At 45.5% G+C, this 19,208-nt stretch overlaps 1 protein-coding gene across 2 annotated transcripts; it reads left to right on the plus strand.

The window, feature by feature from the left end:
• Positions 1-15: 15 nt before the first annotated feature.
• POLE2 (DNA polymerase epsilon 2, accessory subunit) lies at positions 16-19,016 on the plus strand. Of its 2 annotated transcripts, none has more exons than XM_072930605.1 (19): positions 16-44; positions 5,600-5,700; positions 6,574-6,649; positions 8,636-8,713; positions 9,383-9,476; positions 9,818-9,892; positions 10,161-10,244; positions 10,735-10,791; positions 11,181-11,229; positions 12,135-12,207; positions 12,636-12,808; positions 14,410-14,499; positions 14,679-14,733; positions 15,065-15,124; positions 15,218-15,295; positions 15,654-15,762; positions 17,763-17,939; positions 18,039-18,106; positions 18,858-19,016. In XM_072930605.1, exons 3-19 carry the CDS (start codon positions 6,585-6,587, stop codon positions 18,874-18,876), a joined length of 1,404 nt encoding a protein of 467 aa, XP_072786706.1. In that variant the 5' UTR covers positions 16-44; positions 5,600-5,700; positions 6,574-6,584; the 3' UTR covers positions 18,877-19,016. The 2 variants fall into 2 exon arrangements, with proteins under 2 accessions (XP_072786706.1, XP_030131168.4); XM_030275308.4 differs by lacking the exon at positions 16-44 and adding an exon at positions 3,356-3,511.
• The last annotated feature ends 192 nt before the right edge of the window (positions 19,017-19,208 follow it).

The raw sequence follows: 19,208 nt of genomic DNA on the forward strand, positions 1-19,208 counted from the left end.
GAGCCCGCGCTGCCCCCGGTGCCGGGCAGCAGTGCCGGGCTGAGGTGTGAGGCGGAATAAACCGTGCGGGAGGATGTGAATAATGCGGGAGGATGTGAATAATGGGCGCGAGAGGAGGAAAGAAGCACCGGGAATAGGAGAGCTGAACGCAAACCGCAGGGCGAGAAGGAAAGGAGGAGCTGGGTCCCGAAGCGGGACGGGGTTTAAGGCTCCGGGCAAGGACGTGGAATGATGGACAAGGGGGAACGGCTTCAAGCTGCCAGCGGACAGGGATGGATGGGAGATTGGGAAGGAATTCTTCCCTGTGAGGGTGGGGAGGCCCTGGAGTGGAATTCCCGGGGAAGCTGTGGCTGCCCCTGGATCCCTGGCAGTGCCCAAGGCCAGGCTGGGCAGGGCTTGGAGCAGCCTGGAACAATGGAAGGTGTCCCTGCCATGGCAGCGATGGAGTGGGATAGGCTTTAATGTCCCTTCCAGCCCCAAACCATTCCATGATCCTGCGGATTCTGTGATAGACACACACAGCAGGACTCCCTGTCTCTCTGAAGGTGAGACAAGCCACTCTCCTGCCAGAAGCAGCAGCTATGAAATAGTACCAGATATTAATTAAACACTTGGACAGTTCCAGTTCTTACTCTGTTTTATCAACAACCGAGTCAGTTCCAGCTGAACTGTGTGTCCAGCTGGAATTAATGGAATTCAAAACAAAACAGGTACAACTCTTCAGAAATAGTAGAGTAGAACTTGGGAGAAATGTGCACTTTAGCATCTTATAAAAGGGCACCAGAAAGTAATTGTCAAGATTTTCTTGTGACAATAGGATGTACACTTCCTGTGGTGGATCTAGGAGGGAAAATGTTAATTATTCACATGGATAAACTGATAATATTAATCACATGTTCTCCTGAATTGGAAGAGACCCACAGGGATCAGCCAGTGCAGCTCCTGGCCCTGCACAGACCCCCCCAACAATCCCACTTTGGGCATCCCTGGCAGCTCCTGGAGCTCTGGCAGCCTCAGGGCTGTGCCCATTCCCTGGGGAGCCTGGGCAGTGCCAGCACCTCTGGAGGAAGAACCTTTCCCTGAGATCCAACCCAAACCTCCCCTGGCACAGCTCCAGGTATTCTCTCAGTGGTGACACAGGGATCAGCACCTGTCCTGAACTCTTAAAATGAGGCAAGGTACTGATGGGGCTCTGGGATCGTGGTTAAAACGCAGGAGTCAGCATTTGGAAGAGATAAAAAAGCCATGGAAAGCAGACAAACTCTATCTATAGATCTCGAGGTCAGGTAGAGCTTCAATGTGCTGTCTCAGGAGATGGGATTTTGCCAGTGGAGCAGTGGCAGACTTGGAAATGAGCTGTTTGTCAGTGTAACAAAACAATTCCATGGATCCAGGTAGATCCACGCTGGCTGATCCTGGAGCACTGGGCTCTCTCCAGTTGCTCTGATGTCCAGCAAAGCCACGTGAGGTGACACAGACAAAGATCTGGGCATGGTCTGCAGAGCTGCAGATGGCTCAGTGAAACACAAGGCTGCAGCTCACGCTGGAATACTTTTATATCTCTGGTGGGAGGCTCCAGGCAAGCTAAGAGAGCCCCCAAATCCAGCAGGATGCTGTAGGAGTGTACTTTATATTCCCTGGTTGGTCATGGCTCTAGAGAAAATTATTTTTGGATGAGGGGCACATCCCTTCTCCAAGGTGCACCTTCCTTCATGTGGCGAGACAGGAGATGAATGGCAGGATCAGATTTTCTTAGAAGGAGAATAAGCAGTAATTTTAGCAAATTATGGTACTTATGTAAGAATTGGGCTTATAATTTGCACCTAGCTGCATGCCTGCGACAAAAAAATGAATCATATTTCCTGCCAAAATAGCTGAGACCTGTCAGATGGCAGCTCTTTGTCTGAAGAGAGTGGCAGCAGCTTCACCCATGAGCTCACTCCCCGATGAGGAGCAATTATAAACTGTGCAGTTGAGAATGGGCTATAGAAAATAGCTGACATTTTCTGTCTGTCTTTAAATCCCTGCAGTCTTTAGATCTAACTCTTTCAAGAGTTGCTTTGTGAGCCTTCTGTGGAATCAAGCTGTACTTTGAGAGATGGGGATGAGTGTTTCAATGAAGTATCAGGTGTTTTCCATCTGGAGAGAAGGCAGCTACTCCACAATCCTGGAACTGTGGCTGTCCTGGAAGTGTCCAAGGCCAGGTTGGATGAGGCTTGGAACAACCTGGGACAGTGGAAAGTGTCCCTGCTGTGGTAGGGAATGGGATGAGATGAGTATTAAGGTGTCTTCCCATCCAAACCATTCTGGGATTGCTGTGATTATGTAAAAAGAGCCCTGGAGAGCATCCTGTGCTCACAGGACCTGTGCTGACATCACGGTCAGATGTATTTGATGGATGTTTTGTGCCAAGAAAATCTGAAGTGAGAGAGATTCTGGAGTACTGGAGATGCAGAGGAACCTGTGCTGGGCCTACAGGGAAAGAGGAGGGAGAAATATTGTGAGTTACAATGCCTGTAAAGGAACTGATACCGTGGATAATTGTGCTGGGTATCTTGTGTCAATCATATCAAGTGTTTTATGGAACCAGGGAATTGTTTAAGTAGGAAAAGCCCTCTATGAAGGTGGAGTCTGCCAAGGCCGCCACTCCCGCACGTCCCCATATGCCACATCCACATGGTGTTTAAATCCTTCCAAGGATGGGGACTCCACCACTGCTCTGGAAGCCTGTGCCAGGTCTGGACAACCCTTTCCATGGGGAAATTCCTGCTGATTCCACCCTGAGCCTGCCCTGGCCCGGCCTGAGGCCGTTCCCTCTGCTCCTGTCCCTGTTCCCTGGAGCAGAGCCCGACCCCCCGGCTGTCCCCTCCTGGCAGGAGCTGTGCAGAGCCACAAGGTCCCCCTGAGCCTCCTTTGCTCCAGGCTCAGCCCCTTCCCAGCTCCCTCAGGGATTCTCCAGCCCTTTCCCAGCTCCCTCAGGAACTCTCCAGCCCCTTCCCAGCTCCCTCAGGAATTCTCTAGCCCCTTCCCAGCTCCCTCACGGATTCTCCAGCCCCTTCCCAGCTCCCTCAGGGATTCTCCAGCCCCTTCCCAGCTCCCTCAGGGATTCTCCAGCCCCTTCCCAGCTCCCTCAGGAACTCTCCAGCCCTTCCCCAGCTCCCTCAGGAACTCTCCAGCCCCTTCCCAGCTCTTTCACGGATTCTGCAGCCCCTTCCAGCTCCATTCTCTGCCCTGGACACGCTCCAGCCCCTCCATGTCTCCTGTCAGGAGGAGCCTGGAGCCGCCCTCAGGACTGGCGGTGCTCAGTAGAGCCAGCTCAGGGGACAATCCCGGCCCCAAGCCGGTCCCCACACGGGCAGAGCCGGGCCGTGCCGGGCTCCTCCCGCGGCGGGGCCGGCCCGGCCTGAGGGGGCGGCCCGGGCGCGTTTGGCGCCATCGCCGCCATGGAGCCCGAGCGGCTGCGGCGCCGCCTCAGCTCCGCGTTCCGCCTGCGGGGGCTCGTCCTGCGCCCGTGAGTAGCGCCGGGCGCGACCCTGCTCCGGTCCCAGACCCGAACCCTGCTCCGGACCCGGACCCTGCTCCGGTCCCGGACCCTCCTCCGGACCCGGACCCTGCTCCGCACCCGGACCCGCTCCGGACCGGCCCCGGGCGGGCCTCGGGCCGGGCAGCGCCGGTGCGCGATGGGGCCGCGGCCGCTCCGCATCCCCCGCGGCGCCTCCTCAGGATGTGGGGCTGCCTTTCCCAGCTCTTCCTCCTTCCCCCGCTCCTCCAGAGCCATCCCGCCTGTCCTGCTGCTGCAGGCCCCTTTTATCCATCCCTCTCGTGACCCTGGTGCCACCAAAAGCTGCCCGCGGGCTCCCCTTGGAGCCCTCCCTGATGTTGGGTGTTTAGTTGAGTTTTTTGTCTGCCTCGGACCCTGACAGCTCTGGGATCTGAGTTCCACTTGCCAGTCTTGTGCTCAGCGTTCTTTACTAGAGGGAGGGATGGCGTTTCCAAAGACAGGAATGGTGTATTTCCAAATATAATGGGATGTGTTATTTAGAGATGCTAAGGTCAATTAAAAGGGATTCCTGCTTGCAGTGGAAGGTGTCATGATTTACAAGAGACTGGGTCTCCCATCGTTCTTACTTTCCCTTTCTTTCTCGTGTGTGTTAGTATCCGTTAAATTCTATTTCTGTTGTGGTTGGAATGTGATTCTTTTGGACAGTGCCCTGATACTTTCTCTAGAGAGGAGCACAAGTCCAGAACTCCTGACACCACAGTTCCATGAGCTGAGACATTTTGAAGGTCAGGCTGATCACCAAAATGCCACTTTGGTTGGCCAACAGATGACATTAGTAAGAAAATCATTATATTTAATGCAAGACTCTTGTCTAAGGTTGAGGGGAAAACCAGATTTCTAAATCTTGTGTTATTGAGAATGAAAATAACTTCTATTTCAAATATATTGATAAACTGGAGCAGGTCCTGTGGGAGCTGTTGAGGTCCTGGGCTGGAGGCCAGGAAGAGCTGGAAGCTGCTCTGGTGACATCCCAGCTTCAGGGCTACACATGGATTTGGAGTCCAAAATGAGAGATGTGGAGCTGCTGGAGCGAGTCCAGAGAGGCCACGGAGCTGCTCCTAGGGTTGGAGCCCCTCTGGAGCCAGGCTGGGAGAGCTGGGAATGTTCCCCTGGAGAAGAGAAGCTCCAGGCAGAGCTCAGAGCCCCTTGCAGGGCCTGAAGGGGCTCCAGGAGAGCTGGAGAGGGGCTGGGGACAAGGGATGGAGGGACAGGACACAGGGAATGGCTCCAACTGCCAGAGGGCAGGGATGGATGGGAGATTAGGAAGGAATTCCCAGAGAATTCCCAGATACTGGGGTGGAATTCCCAGATTTGCTGTGGCTGCCCCTGGATCCCTGGAAGTGTCCCAAGCCAGGCTGGACAGTGGGGCTTGGAGCAGCCTGGGACCGTAGTGTCCCTGCTGTGGGCAGGGAGTTGGAATGGGATGTGCTTTAAGGTCCCTTCCCAGCCAAACCATTCTGGGATTCTGTGATTAGAGGGTCAGAGAACATGGCATGGAGAGAATGTGAAGGATTTGGGCTTATTATTATGGGTGTATAGCCTCAAGAAAGGAAGATTCCTGAGGAGTTAATCCCAGTCTTCCTAAAAGTGAGAAGTGTTCTCAATGATGCACAGTGACAGGGCAAGAGACATTTAATTCTTCAGTGTAACAGCAATTAAACTTTGCAGTTGGTGGAGTAGGGAAGTGCTGGAATCTCCCTCACTGGAAGTTCTCAAGGCTTGTGTCCACGGGGCCCAGGACAGCACAACCCAAGCCCTGCTTTCAGGAGAAGGCTGGACCACAGGGTCTTCAGAATTCCCTTCTAACATGGAATTTTTTATGTGAAGCTGAGGTTCTCCACATCTTTTCCCTGATATTTTCAATCCCAGTGGTTTTTTTTCTTTGACTTAAACCCACGTGCTGTAGTGCAGAGCTAATTATTTCTGCTTTTTAACCACAAGCCACGTGGTGATGATGTGCACACCTGCCAAAATCAGCACAGTTTGTGTCAACTATTGAATATTAATTGCTTTTTGTGCTTTCTCCTCTGGGATTAGGGATGCCCTGAAGTATCTCACTGAAGCTTTCCAGTCCACCAGTGAGGGAGAACTTGACGATATAATTGAAAATGTCATCGATGCAGTTGAAAAACAGCCTTGTAAGTAAACAATTTATTTTTCTTGAGCCAGTTTTCCTGGCATTTCGGATGTCATCAAGACAAAGACAGTTACAGCAGAGTCACTGAGGTGTCACTGTAGTGTAAAGGGTTGATTGAGATAAATGTATTTTTTGGCCTTTTATTTTGGTTAAACACTGATGTTTGCAATGTCAGCAGAAGACATTTGTGCCAATTAAAGAGTTGGCAGTGCAGAATATCCTGACTTTTCCAAGAGTAGTAGCAGTGACAGTTATTAAGAGTTTGTCAGGACATCTTTGTACCTGAAACTGTAATTTTAAATATAAAAAGTGGAGACAGACTATTTACACATGGAGGGACAGGACACAGGGAATGGCTTCCCACTGCCAAAGGGCAGGGTTAGATGGAATGTTTTGAAGGAATATTTTAAGTAATATTTTGATGGAATATTTTGAACCTGCTAGGGTGGGGAGGCCTTCAAACTAATTTCAATTATCAGTTTAAATCCATGAAAACAGCAATGTGCCCATCTTCAGAACTGTGTTGGAATACTTAAGACAGCAATCCTTGTGATAATGTTCTGGAACCAAATTAACCTCCAGAATGTGAAGGCTCAGCTCTAACACATTTGTGATATATTTGGCAGCTCTGCACAAACTATAATTGTCTTGTTCTCCATGTTTGGGGAATTCAGGGTGGGCACAGTGTATTTTTTTCCCAAGGAATGTGTCCTTTTGGTGGCAATATTAAGTGATCCATCTGTGTGTCATTACAGAAAACATGAATTATTTGTGTGTATTCCAATAAGGAGACTCAGCCATTTAATGTAGTGAAATATTGGACATTCACTTCCTTCCTTGCTGCAGGTGTAATCATTGGGATTTTTCTTTCCAGTGTCATCCAACATGATTGAGCAGCCCTTGGTGGAAGCAGCTGTCCAGGAATGCAGCCGGGCCCCGGATGAGGCCATGTAGGGTGACATTATTACATTTTATGGGAACTTCTGGGAGCTGCTGTCATTTCCTTGTTCCTCCTGGGGAAAGGAATGCCAGCCCTTGTCTGCAGTCGTTGCTCTGTGCTTTTGCCTTCCTGCTGCTGCCTTTGCACCAGTGATGCCTCAGGTTTTGGCTTTTGTATTTTTGTACATTCTGTGCTGCCTTAGTGTGCAGTTCTGTGCTTCATACGAGGGGATGCTGAGCTCTCTGCACAGAGCAGGGAGACAAAACAATTCCTGCTCCAGCTGGGCACCAAGGACAAATGATCCAAATCTCAGCCCAGGAGCACAAACACCGTGGGCTGGAAAGAGATAAACAAGCAGGGTGGGACTGCCTGGGCTAAAGCTGAAATAATTGTGACATCTTCAAATCATGGATGATGTGCTTTAAAAAAGCCTTTGAGTGTTAAAAGCCCCAAAAGTGAAGAAAAGAAAGAGCAGCTCGGTGCTGGAGGAGAGTCACTGCTTTACTCTAGAAATCATTAATAATCAGAAGGAATGAGATGCAAAAAGCCCCAAACATTTCCAGGTTTAAAAAGCTTTATTAACACACACTGACACATGCAGGATGAACTGAGCTTGCAGCAAACATGGGGAATCTTTTTCAGTTTGTAAAGACCATTTTATCCTAGGGGTGAAATGCTTCAAATGGTTAAAACCAAGTGTTTATGGTGATGCCTCAGGTTTGGCTTTTATATTTTCACATTCTGTGCTGCTTTAGTGTGTGGGTCTGGGCTCCATACCAGGGGATGCTGAGCTCTCTGCACAGAGCAGGGACACAAAACAATTCCTGCTCCAGCTGGGCACCAAGGACAAATGATCCAAATCTCAGCCCAGGAGCACAAACACCGTGGGCTGGAGAGAGAAAAACAAGCAGGGTGGGACTGCCTGGGCTAAAGCTGGAATGGGACAATGAACTCCAAGGTGCCACTGGAGCAGAACTGATCCCAGGGAGAGCCCCGGGAGCACTCGTGCATTTTGGGGCCATTTTGGTTCATTTGGGTGCAGCCCTGGCTGGGCTCTGGTGCTGCCCAAGGTGGATCCATGCAGGAGATCCTTTAATAAATCCCGAATTTATTCTGTAACTCCATCCAGCCTCTGCTCCAGGGCAGTTTCACGAGGCTTCACCAGGCTGCTCCTTGGAGCGTTTGTTCTCATGGCTGGGCCTCCATGGGGCCCTGAAGAGAATCTGGAATTCTGGAATTCAGCTGCTGGTGTTGTGTGTTGGGTGTGCTGCAGGTGGAATATTAACCAACACTTCTGGCCATGCTTTATTTGCTTTGCTGTACATGAAAGTTATCTCAAGTTGCTTTTGTTCCTTTCTTTTCTGAAAGCACTTTGGAAAAGTTTTCCTGTGGGGTGCCTGTTCCTGCTTTTTTGTTTAGTTTTTTGAAGCCCTGATTGATTTCCCTTCTGTGATAGCACAGTGTGGAGCAATTACTGGAGTTTCTGAGAACTTTGTGATCCTGATGGATGTGTTTCCTTTTGTGTTCCCATCGTGATGCAAAGCATGAAAAGAGATGGTTTGCTGGGCATGTCAATTAGATCCTGTCATCCCACAGCCTCTCAGGATGGAGAAAAATTGGGTTTAACTTCGCTCCTTGCCTTGGAATCTTTATGATGCAGATGGTTTAAGTGTGACTTTTCTTTGTGGTGCTTTTTTATACTTAATGTAGGGGGATTTTGTGCTCCAGAAATGAAGAGAAATCCATATGTCTGGATTCTCAGTGCAGAGTCCTGAAGGGAAAAGCTCTACAGATCACAAGGACAAGTCTTTTAAATTATTTAACTACAAGATACAGGAGAAAGTAGACTAGAAAATAGGAAGAGAAGATAGGGAACAAAACAAATGTCACTTTAGCCAGCATATTTGTTAGTTTGTTTCATGCACTTCATGGAATCACAGAATGGTTTTGGTTGGAAGGTGACATTCAGTTAATGCTGTAACTGTTCTTATTTCAGAGAAAACGTTTTCAACATTATTGGAGCCTTTGACATTCCACGTTATATTTATAATTCAGAAAGAAAGAAGTTTCTGCCGTAAGTCACCCATATTTTAAGTTTCAAGCACTTCAAGAACAAAGCCTCTATTTCTATAGGATAAGTCTGGTTTTAATCTTTCCCTCTTGGGTCTGTTCAACTGAAGCCTGAGTGAGAAAAGTAATAAATGTTTAAGACCAAATTTATGCCACCTAATGAATAAAAAAGACAGTAAGGCTAAGGACATACATCACTAAAGGTAGTTTGGGTTTGTTTTTTTTTTTTCTCACATTGGGCTGTTTAAATTTATTTTTTTAATAAATTTCATCTGTCTGTTGCCTGTATTTATTTCTTAGTCTGTATCTTGCAGCTCCCTGAAGCCCTGGGGGGTTTCTAAGGAGAGCTCCAAACGGTAAAAAAGAAAAATTAGGAGCAGCTGGTGAGAAACTGGAGGAATAATGCTTTTGTTCACAACTGCTTAGAGGCATGACTGCTTTTTTTAAAATGGATTTCTGCAGAGATCTCTTTGGGTGGAAGGATAAATCTCAAGGCCTGTGAGTTAGAGGGGAATGAAATGGATGCAGAAATGCAGAAACAGAGGATCCTGAGCAGGAATGTATCTAAGTCATGGTGCAGCTTTTGTGGCCTCCCAGACTTTTTAGATCAAGAAATCATTTTTATGTGGGGAGTATCCCTTTTCTAAATGGTGATTGTGTTGTTTCCTTGCAGCCTGTCCATGACTGACCTGCCTAGGCCGAGTTTGTTTGGGACTGCCAAGGACAAGGCAGAGCTGTTCCGGGAGCGCTACTCCATCCTCCAGCAGGTCAGGAGTCCACAGGGATGGATCCCACTTCTCCTTCCAAAAATACATCATGCTCTGAGCCTCATAAACTCTGCCTCCCAGCTTGTCACAAATAACTTCTTTTAGCAGCCTTACAGATGCTTTCATGACACTTTTTTTAGGCTTAGTTTTATTATCTGGTGTTATTGGTCATCTGTTTCTTGGAAGTAAATTCTTGTCAAAAGGACTGAATTATTAAAAGTTGCTGGATGAAGGAGAGTAAGAACTTTCTGAAGTGTTTTGCATAGTGCTTGAAGCAAAGTGGCTTTTTGGCAGTTCTCATTTATTTTTAAACTGAATCACTTCAATTTTGGTTTGTGCAGAGAACTCACAGACATGAGCTCTTCACTCCTTCACCAGTTGATGCTCATCCTGATGATGGCAAGAGCAAATTCCAGGTAAAAAAATGGAGTTCTTTCCAGTTTTAATCCAGATAATAATAGCAGTTCTTTGTGCTAGCAGCCACTAATGGGAATTTTCTCCTAAGCCACATTGAGAAATAAGGCTCTGATTTTGGTGATGAGCCTGTATCCTCTGGCTCATCTGTGTGTTCATGTACAGCCATGGCCTGTGGGGCTTTGTCTTGCTTGGGAAAAAGCAAGCAAGAGGGTTTGAGTTTGGAGAGTTTGATTTGATTCTGATTGGATTATTTGCCTTTGATCCCAGCTAAAGACAGTAGAAACTCTCTTGGGCAATCCAGCTAAAGTGGGAGAAGTGATTGTGCTTGGGATGATCACTCAGCTCAAGGAGGTGAGTTCCTTTTTGTTGTGGAGTCTCTGATCACTGCTCCTTCAGTGCTGTAATACATTAAAAAATGAGAAAACTTAAATATCTCACACCTGACTCATTCTAAGAGACTTTCCCACAAGCATTCAGTGCCAATGTGTGTGGAAAATGTCTTTCTTTGTCTTCCCACTACAAAATTTTTATGTCAGCAGCAGTTAGGATTTTTTTTGGCATGTCCCTTCTTGAGAGGCTGGAGCTTCCAGTGGCTGAGCTTGGACTTGCCAATGTCCTGGACTGTGGTTTTTGGGAGGGGAGCACCAGCAATCCCAACTGCAGCAGCTCCCAGGGGAGCTGCTGAGATACATTTACTATAAATGACATTACTTTCAATGCTTGCCAGCTTAAAACATTAAACCCAGCCAAATAATTTCTAAATGCTGACTGATAGATGCTTCTGATTGAAGCATTTGTGTGTTTGGTATATTTTGCTTTATTAATGAATCCTGTTTTGTAGGGGAAATATTTCCTAGAAGACCCCACAGGAGTGGTCCAGCTAGACCTTAGTAAAGCAATATCCTTTTGCTGTGATGAGAGAGCTGGAGGAATTTCCTGTAGACCTGCAGGATTTTAAATTGAACAGTAAATCAATGCTGACCATTAAAAACTACATATTGAGAGCTGCAGCTCTGTCTTTCTCCTTTGTTTTCCATTCCTTGGCTGCTGCAGCTCCTGCCTTTCCCTTGGATATGGTCACTTTCCCTCCCCATGGAAGCAGAGCCTGTTCCCCTTCCTGGGATTTTTCTGGACTTACCTGCTCAGGTACCAGGGAATTTCCAGGCTCTTCAGGCAGCCTGTGAACTTTCAGTGCTGTCCAAATCTATTACACCAGCTGGAAAGCAAATTTTGGTTCAAAAACCTACTTTGAATCTGAGAAAAATACATTCCTTAACCTTCCTGCACCAGTTCCACAGTGGATTATACACCGAGTCCTCCTTTGTTCTGGCAGAAGGTAAAGCAGACTGGGTTTATTTTTGGTTTGTAATAAATTATTCTGTTCAAGCTGTAGCTGCCAGATGTGGCTGAGCAGAGAAGTCTCATTTTGGTGACCATCAGTGAGTCTGGGACTGAGATTTTTTGCCTTCAGCTTTTGCTGGGACCTCGTGGACTCTGGAGGCAGAGAGGAGGAATTTGGGGGTGTTGGGGCATGTGAGGGTCTGGAGCAGCTTTGAGGATTGGCCCCAGCATGCTTGGAGAGGTTATGGCTGGATTAGAAAGACAGCCTGGAAAAACCAAAGGAATTATTTAATGATCTGAAAATGCTGCTCTGTGCTGGCAAAGCTTTTTAATGAGGTTTCTCATTAGGATGATGTAAGAGCTTGCAGTTTTGGAGCCTTGTTATAGCAAAAAAAAAAAGGGCTATTTCTGTATGTGGAATGTTCCTCTGTGCAAGATCCATGGTCTCAGTCTGTTTCCTGGTGTGTTTTATGCTTGTAAGAAAAAGTTGGGAACAGAAATGAGAGTGTGGATAAGTAAATATCACCCTGTTCCTTCTGTTCTCAACAGTGGGATTTGACACAAGGAGCACTTGCATGGGGACCCTTCCAGGACAGGGCCAGCAAAATCATTCCTGTTCCCCTGCATTCCCCCTCAGTGGCTTGTGGGGGCTGTTCACGTGGCTGTGCAGCAAATCCATTCACAGAAGTGGCTGAGGTTTAAAAAAAAGTTGTTTTCTTGCTCAGCCCTTTTCCCACCCAGATCCTTGGGTGCTCTGGTTCTGTGGAGCTGCCACAAGAGAGGGATTGATGGAGGCTGGGGCTGGCAGTGCAGCACGGCTGCCAGCTCTCTGACTAATGTCTGGGACATGATGCTCTTAGAAAAACTGAAGGGTTATTTTGCTCTTCCAAAACCTCCTAGGTTGGTATGAAGATGAAGTTTTTCATGTGAACGCTTTTGGATTTCCGCCCACTGAGCCTTCTGCTACCACGAGGTACAAAAGTGACTTTTGGCAGCCTCACTCCATGTTTTCCTATGGGTTTCTAAGTAGGATCATTGTTGTTTTGTAATTTCTCTGACATTCAAGTATGTTATTCTTCCTCCTCCCCAAATGCTTTAAAATAAATATCATTTTAAGGAAGCAATTCTGGGACTTACAGGCACTGTAGTGTTGGCAGAAAAACCCTTCCAAAGGCCTGTGGGTTCTGCATACTAATGGAAATTGGGATGTAAACCCTTCTCAAATGCAAAGCCAGGTAACTGTTCCATGGGAATAATAAATTCCTTGTTGCTGAGAGAATGGATCCCTGCGACAGTGAAAGGTGTCCCTGCCCATGGCAGGGGCTGGGATAGGATGAGCTTGAAGGTCCCTTTGAACCCAAACCATTCTGGGATCCTAACTGGGACATTTTAATGATGCAGAGCCTTCTATGGGAATATAAACTTCTTTGGAGGGCCTTCCTCATCATCAGTAAAGGCTTCTGCAAAGCTGAAGCAGCTGGAGGAAGAGAATGAAGATGCCATGTTTGTGTTTGTGTCTGATGTGTGGCTGGACCAAGCAGAGGTGCTGGAAAAACTTCACATTATGTTTTCGGGTAGGTGAGAATTGCTTTCCCTCTAAACCTTGTTTGCATGATTTCTTCTATAAATTTTTAGTACAAACAGTGTTTTGACCAGTAGCCATTTTCTGGGCTGTGACAAGAAAGTTTCCCTGGCTCCTGAAAGTTTTTCCTGGGCTTAGCTTAAAGACTAATTCCTTAGTTCAGAGAGATGAACATTGCTGCCCACTGCCAGATGGGATATTGGGAAGGAATTCCTGGCAAAGCAACAGTAACTGGAATTGCCTGAGCAGTTTGAGGATCTGATGATGATGATCCATCATCAGATCTGATCATCATCAGGGGAGGGGCTGGGATGGAATTGCCAGAGCAGCTGTGGCTGCCCCTGGATCCCTGGAAGTGTCCAAGGCCAGGCTGGACAGGGTTTGGAGCAGCCTGGGACAGTGGGAGGTGTCCCTGTCCATGGCAGGGAGTGGAATGGAATGAGCTTTAAGGTCCCTTCCAACCCAGCTCATTCCAGGATTCTGGGATCAGCAATGTGGCCAGCACTGGGAAAAACAAGCATTTATGAATTGCTCCTTTGTATTGCAGCAGTTTGGGAACAGCTTGTCCCTCCTGCCTCGGGCAGAATGGAAGTGTGAGAGAGTGGCTGGTTTAAAAACAGCCAGAATTCAGGGTGGGAAACTGCTCCTCACCAAAAGGGAACTGGACAGAAATGAGCAGAGTCATGCAGGAGCTACAAAACCAGTTCAGTATCTGGGTCAGAGCTGGCAAATCCTGTGGGCAAGCTGGGCTTGAGCCGGGCTTGCAGGTGCTGAGGGCAGAAAGGGACCTTGGTCAGTGAGGTCTGTGTGCTGAGCTCACCTGGCAGAGATGCAGACCTTGCATTTGCTATTTTGAGACTTTAATAGGCAAGTGATAACCTTCTTAATTATAAACTAAATGAGCAGCTGTGGGGGAGAGCAAGGAAAAATATTGATGAGCCATTTCTCTGAGATAAGCAATTCTGTTCTATTTACCAGCCCCTTTGAAAACCAGTGAAGTAAATCCAAGTGTGATTCTGTGTGTCAGGAAAATGGAGAGTAACTGGGATGTGAGATGAATGCCTGAGTAGCTGTTTCTATTTTTATTTCAGGGATGGGAATCAGGTTTCTTTTTTTCCCCCCTTTGCTTTGAAGCAGTTAATGGGTGAGGTTGTGAGCACTCATCAGATCCTCAAACTGCTTTATAATGCCAAAGGGGGAATTGGATGTTGGGAGAGCCCTTAAATTGGAATGATCAGGGAGGTTAATAGCAATTCAGTGCTGCTTGCTTGCCGTTTTCCTCTTGAAGGCAATAATACATTTTTAAAATGGCATTATTTATGATAATTGCACTTGGTATAATTCTCTGACTGGGTCAGGAGTTGGATGCACACAAACACTGCTGGAACTGTCTGTAAATGCCAGAGGGCTCCCTCAAAGTGACGTTTGTACATTGCCATCACCTTTTTGAGCTAAAAACAGCCTGGATGAAGAAAATCAGTCAGGTGTATTAATAGCAGCAGAGCTTGAAGGGCTGTTTGAGTTCCTGCTTTTCCTGGAGTGAGCTGAGTGCTGGAGTCAATGGATGCACTCACAGATCCTCTCTTTTCCCAGGTTATTCCTCTGCACCTCCCACCTGCTTTTTCTTCTGTGGAAATTTTTCATCTGCACCATATGGCAAAAATCAAATCCAGTCCCTGAAAGGTAGGAAGGGCTTTGTAAACAGCCAGACATGTGCACCGAATTAAAATAATGATGGCAAACAGATGAAGACAGCAGAAAATAAACCTTTTTTTTTAAAGTGCACTGCAGCAGAAGGGGGATTCACCCAAGGTGTGTTTATTTCTAACCAGGGGTTGTGTCCTGTTTTTCCCTTACTCCAGGTTCTTTGAAGGCTCTGGCAGATATTATATGTGAATATCCCAGCATCCATAAAAGGTACAGAGCAAGGGGAAATCTGTTTATTTGGTGAAGCCTTTAATTACTTGAAGGAGCTGAGGGTTACCCTGTTTTCTCTGTCTTGTGAGCCAGCTGTGATCAGATAAAAAGCTGGTTTTGTAACAGGCCTGCAGGTTTGTTTGGGAGCAGGGTGAGTTTGATTTTATCTAAAACAGCTTGGCATGGAAACTGCTAATGAGGGAGCCAAGGTCTCTCCCTGAGATACTTTCCTGGCTCCTGCTCTCTGAATTCAGAACATCAGACCTAGTTTTTAAGATCAGTTTATATGAAAGAGATTTGTTAAACTTCTTTTTTTTTTTTTTTTCTGCAGTAGTCGATTTGTGTTTGTCCCTGGTCCTGAAGATCCTGGGCCTGGTTCTATTTTACCAAGGTCAGTTTGCTTCACTTCCTCACATCCTGAAATTTTGAGTGAAATTTGAGTTAATGGTAAGAGTCTTGTTGATACCTCTGCTATTTATTTTAGACCCCCCCTGGCTGAAAATATCACTCAGGAATTCAGACAGCTGGTGCCATTTTCAGTTTTCACCACAAATCCCTGCAGGTAACCATGTAACTGCTAATTTTTTTAAATATATTTTTAAACTAAATCATGTGCAAATATAATTTTCAAAGCCAACAGATTTTGGGGAAAATCTGCCTTAAATTTTTCAAATTAATAGAATTCTTCACTTGCATGAATTGTGAAAAGTTTTAAATACAGTAAGACTTAAAAAAATCAGTGAAGAAAGGAAGTAGTGCTAAAAAACTTGATATTGAATATAAGAATCCTGCTCAAAAGCATCATAAGGGAAAGTATTATTTTCATTCAATTGTCTGTATTAGAGGGAGATCAACTTTCTAATGCACCTTCCTTATTTTTAGGTTAACCTTAATTAATTTCACTGCTGTTTCCCACTCAGGGTTCAATACTGCACCCAAGAAATCATTATTTTTCGGGAAGATTTGGTCAACAAAATGTGCAGGAACTGTGTCCGTTTCCCAAACAGCACCATGGACATTCCCAACCATGTGAGTGAGTGGAGGTCACCACTTTTTACCAAGATTTTTGATTTTATTGATCAGCAGGGCTGGATTTTGGGGGTTCTGATCCTCATTCTTGTGGCACATTTCATGAGTAACACAGAGGGGGTGTAAGAAGGATTTATACATTTAGTATTCTTATTTTTCTTTACATTTTGACAGCAAAATAACTCAAACCGTGATACTTTAAGATGGGATTGAGTAATTTTGTCACACTGGAGCTGCCCTTGAACACAGAACTTGCAACCATCAATGTCCTGCCAAGAAACACTGATTCCTAGAGGCAAATTTTAATGCAAATTACCATTTCTTAAAGATTTGATCGGTTACCCAGTGCCATTTGCAGTAAAGCAGCAGGTCACTTCCTCCAAAATTCATCTGCTTGCTTTGTCTCCTCACTTGAAATTGAAATTCTGCTTCTCACACATCAGCAGTGTGCTCTGGGTTGTGGTTCCACATAATGAAGCCGCAGCAGGAGCTGATGGGATTTACTGAAATAATTGGATGAGAACAGTCCAGGTAGTCCTGGCTCTTTGCAGTGATGGATGGAGTTTGGTTTTATTTATTTTACAGGAGTTTTTGTGTTTACTTGCCTCAGAAAGGTGTTTTTGCTCAGTGTCTCTGTGAACACCGAGGTACCTTGGTTTTGTGGGCACAATTACATTCCTGACACTTCTCTGTCCTCATCCAGGGCTTTCCAGGAAGGAAATGTAGAATTGCAGCACTTTCTGTAGGTTGTTTTTTGCACACTCCACTTTTCCTCAGCCTTTTTGCCTATTTTAATTCAGCCATCAGTGAGAAAAAACGAGAGAGAAATTTTGTCACAAAGAAAGGAAAATCATCTGGGAATCAAATTATTCATTCAGTTCAGGGAAGACTTTTTTAGTGTGGGTCATGTGGTTAACTGGAAAGTAATAAGGGAAAAAAAAACAAAAAATGGGAATTGTGGCAGTGTTGGTACTTTCTGGGCTGGAGGAGCAGGTAAGTAGATTTTCTTGGGGAATCTGATTGATGAAATAATCGTGACATCTTCAAATCCTGGCTGTGTTTTAAAAAAGCCTTTGAGTATTAAAAGCCCCAAAAGTGAAGGAAAGAAAGAGCAGCTCGGTGCTGGAGGAGAGTCACTGCTTTACTCTAGAAATCATTAATAACTAGAAGGAATGAGATACAAAAAGCCCCAAACATTTCCAGGTTTAAAAAGCTTTATTAACACACACTGACACGTGCAGGATGAACTGAGCTTGCAGCAAACATGAGGGATCTTTTTCAGTTTGTAAAGACCATTTTATCCTAGGGAATAAATGCTTCAAATGGTTAAAACCAAGTGTTTATGGTGATGCCTCAGGTTTTGGCTTTTCTATTTTCACATTCTGTGCTGCTTTAGTGTGTGGGTCTGGGCTCCATACCAGGGGGTGCTGAGCTCTCTGCACAGAGCAGGGAGACAAAACAATTCCTGCTCCAGCTGGGCACCAAGGACAAATGATCCAAATCTCAGCCCAGGAGCACAAACACCGTGGGCTGGAGAGAGAAAAACAAGCAGGGTGGGACTGCCTGGGCTAAAGCTGGAATGGGACAATGAACTCCAAGGTGCCAATGGAGCAGAACTGATCCCAGGGAGAGCCCCCGGGAGCGCTCGTGCATTTTGGGGCCATTTTGGGTCATTTGGGTGCAGCCCTGGCTGGGCTCTGGTGCTGCCCAAGGCGGATCCATGGAGGAGATCCTTTAATAAATCCCTGATTTATTCTGTAACTCCATCCAGTCTCTGCTCTAGCTCAGCCTTCTCAAGGCATCAGTGGGGTTTTTTTGTTGCAGGTTTGAAGACCATTTTATCCCAGGGGATGAATGCTTCAAACCAAGTGTTTGTGGGTTTTGTTTTGTTTTCTTGGTTTTTTGTTGCAGTTTGTGAAGACCACTTTATCCCAGGTGATAAATGCTTCAAACCAAGTGGTTGTGGGGTTTGTTTTGAGTTTTTTTTTCTGTTGTTGCAGTTTGTGAAGACCATTTTATCCCAGGGGCACCTGAGCCCGCTGCCGCTGTACGTCAGCCCCGTGTTCTGGGCCTACGATTATTCCCTGCGGGTTTATCCCCTGCCAGACCTGCTGGTCACTGCTGACAAACACGACCCCTTCACTGTCACCAGCAGCGACTGCCTCTGCATCAACCCTGTAAGAGCCCCCAGCACTCCCATCCCACCTTCCTCACTCCCTGCACTGGCATTTGCCTCACACAAATGTGGATTTTTTTCCCCCCCTTTTCCTTCACAGGGTTCGTTTCCCAGAAGTGGATTTTCCTTCAAGGTCTTTTACCCCTCCAACAAGACAGTTGAAGACAGGTAAGTGGGTTTTTCTTTTGTGCTGAGTTTCTGATTATCATAAAAATAAGATAAAAACCACAGAAAATGTGTAATATTTGAATGTTCCAGCAGCTTAACTTACACTTCATACTTAGGCAGTGTAACAAATCCAAATGCCCAGAACTAAAGAAATAAATTTAGAAATAACAAATATCAATGATGGGAAGCGCAGTCCAAAGGTAAAAGGAGATGACTGCATTGCCTGATTTTCAATGATAGAGACCTAATTGGGAAGCAGGTTTGTTTCTGGGGATGATGGTTGTTACATAAATGAATTAAATTTAGGAACAATTTTTGCTTAATTTTGTGATAATCATCAAGCCCAGAAGCCACTTTCAGGCTTTGATTTCATATCTTTTTAAATCTGCACTTGTTCATTCCACTGACTGGAAAAAGCCAGTTGCAACACCAAAAAAGTATTAAAATGTATCAAAGGGCTTAAAATGGATGAAAATTTACCTGTTTAAAATAATGATGGTGTAACCCATTAAGAAAAGCATAACTTTATGTTCTTGTTGGAGAAACCTTCTCAGGGAATTAATAATGGGTCAGCCTATTTAACTTGTACTTTAATATAAAAAATACCACACCATTAGATACTTTAGGTCTTTAAATAGTTGAAAACATGATTATCAAGTCTTTCCTAGATAAAGAAATTTGAACATTATGAGGATTATGAACTATTTTCAAAATAAACCTTTTAAATACTGTTTTTCTTTGGTATTTTCAGCAAGCTTCAAGGACTCTGAATTTCTGTGGCACTGAAAAAGGCAGTGAATCCATGGGAAGCCAAGTGTATTTTTTTTTACATGCCTAAGTTTTGTGATGTATTATGGACTTTTTCAAAACTGATTTGTTTTATACACAAATAAACTTTTACAGGAAAAGACACTGGTGTCAGTTTAGATAAATTGTAAAGTCAGAGTGAAAAATAATGGGCAAAGCATAAAAAAAGGTTAAGTGGAGGAACCAGCTGTATCAAACAGGAAAGGAACATGTTTTTTAAAAAGGAATTAAAGATAAGGAGAACTTGGATAGCTGGTTATCTGCAAGGGAGCCTGGAAATGGGGGTAGGATTTTA

Source organism: Taeniopygia guttata, chromosome 5 (assembly GCF_048771995.1).
Source record: "Taeniopygia guttata chromosome 5, bTaeGut7.mat, whole genome shotgun sequence".
Taxonomy (NCBI): domain Eukaryota; kingdom Metazoa; phylum Chordata; class Aves; order Passeriformes; family Estrildidae; genus Taeniopygia; species Taeniopygia guttata.

Bases quoted from the DNA above. Each gene is read 5' to 3' on its own strand.
- POLE2 (XM_030275308.4), top strand. From the start codon at position 3,444: ATGGAGCCCGAGCGGCTGCGGCGCCGCCTCAGCTCCGCGTTCCGCCTG. The intron at 3,512-5,599 runs GTGAGTAGCGCC...CTCTGGGATTAG, and splicing joins CGGGGGCTCGTCCTGCGCCC to GGATGCCCTGAAGTATCTCA. The intron at 9,893-10,160 runs GTAAAAAAATGG...CTTTGATCCCAG, and splicing joins ATGGCAAGAGCAAATTCCAG to CTAAAGACAGTAGAAACTCT.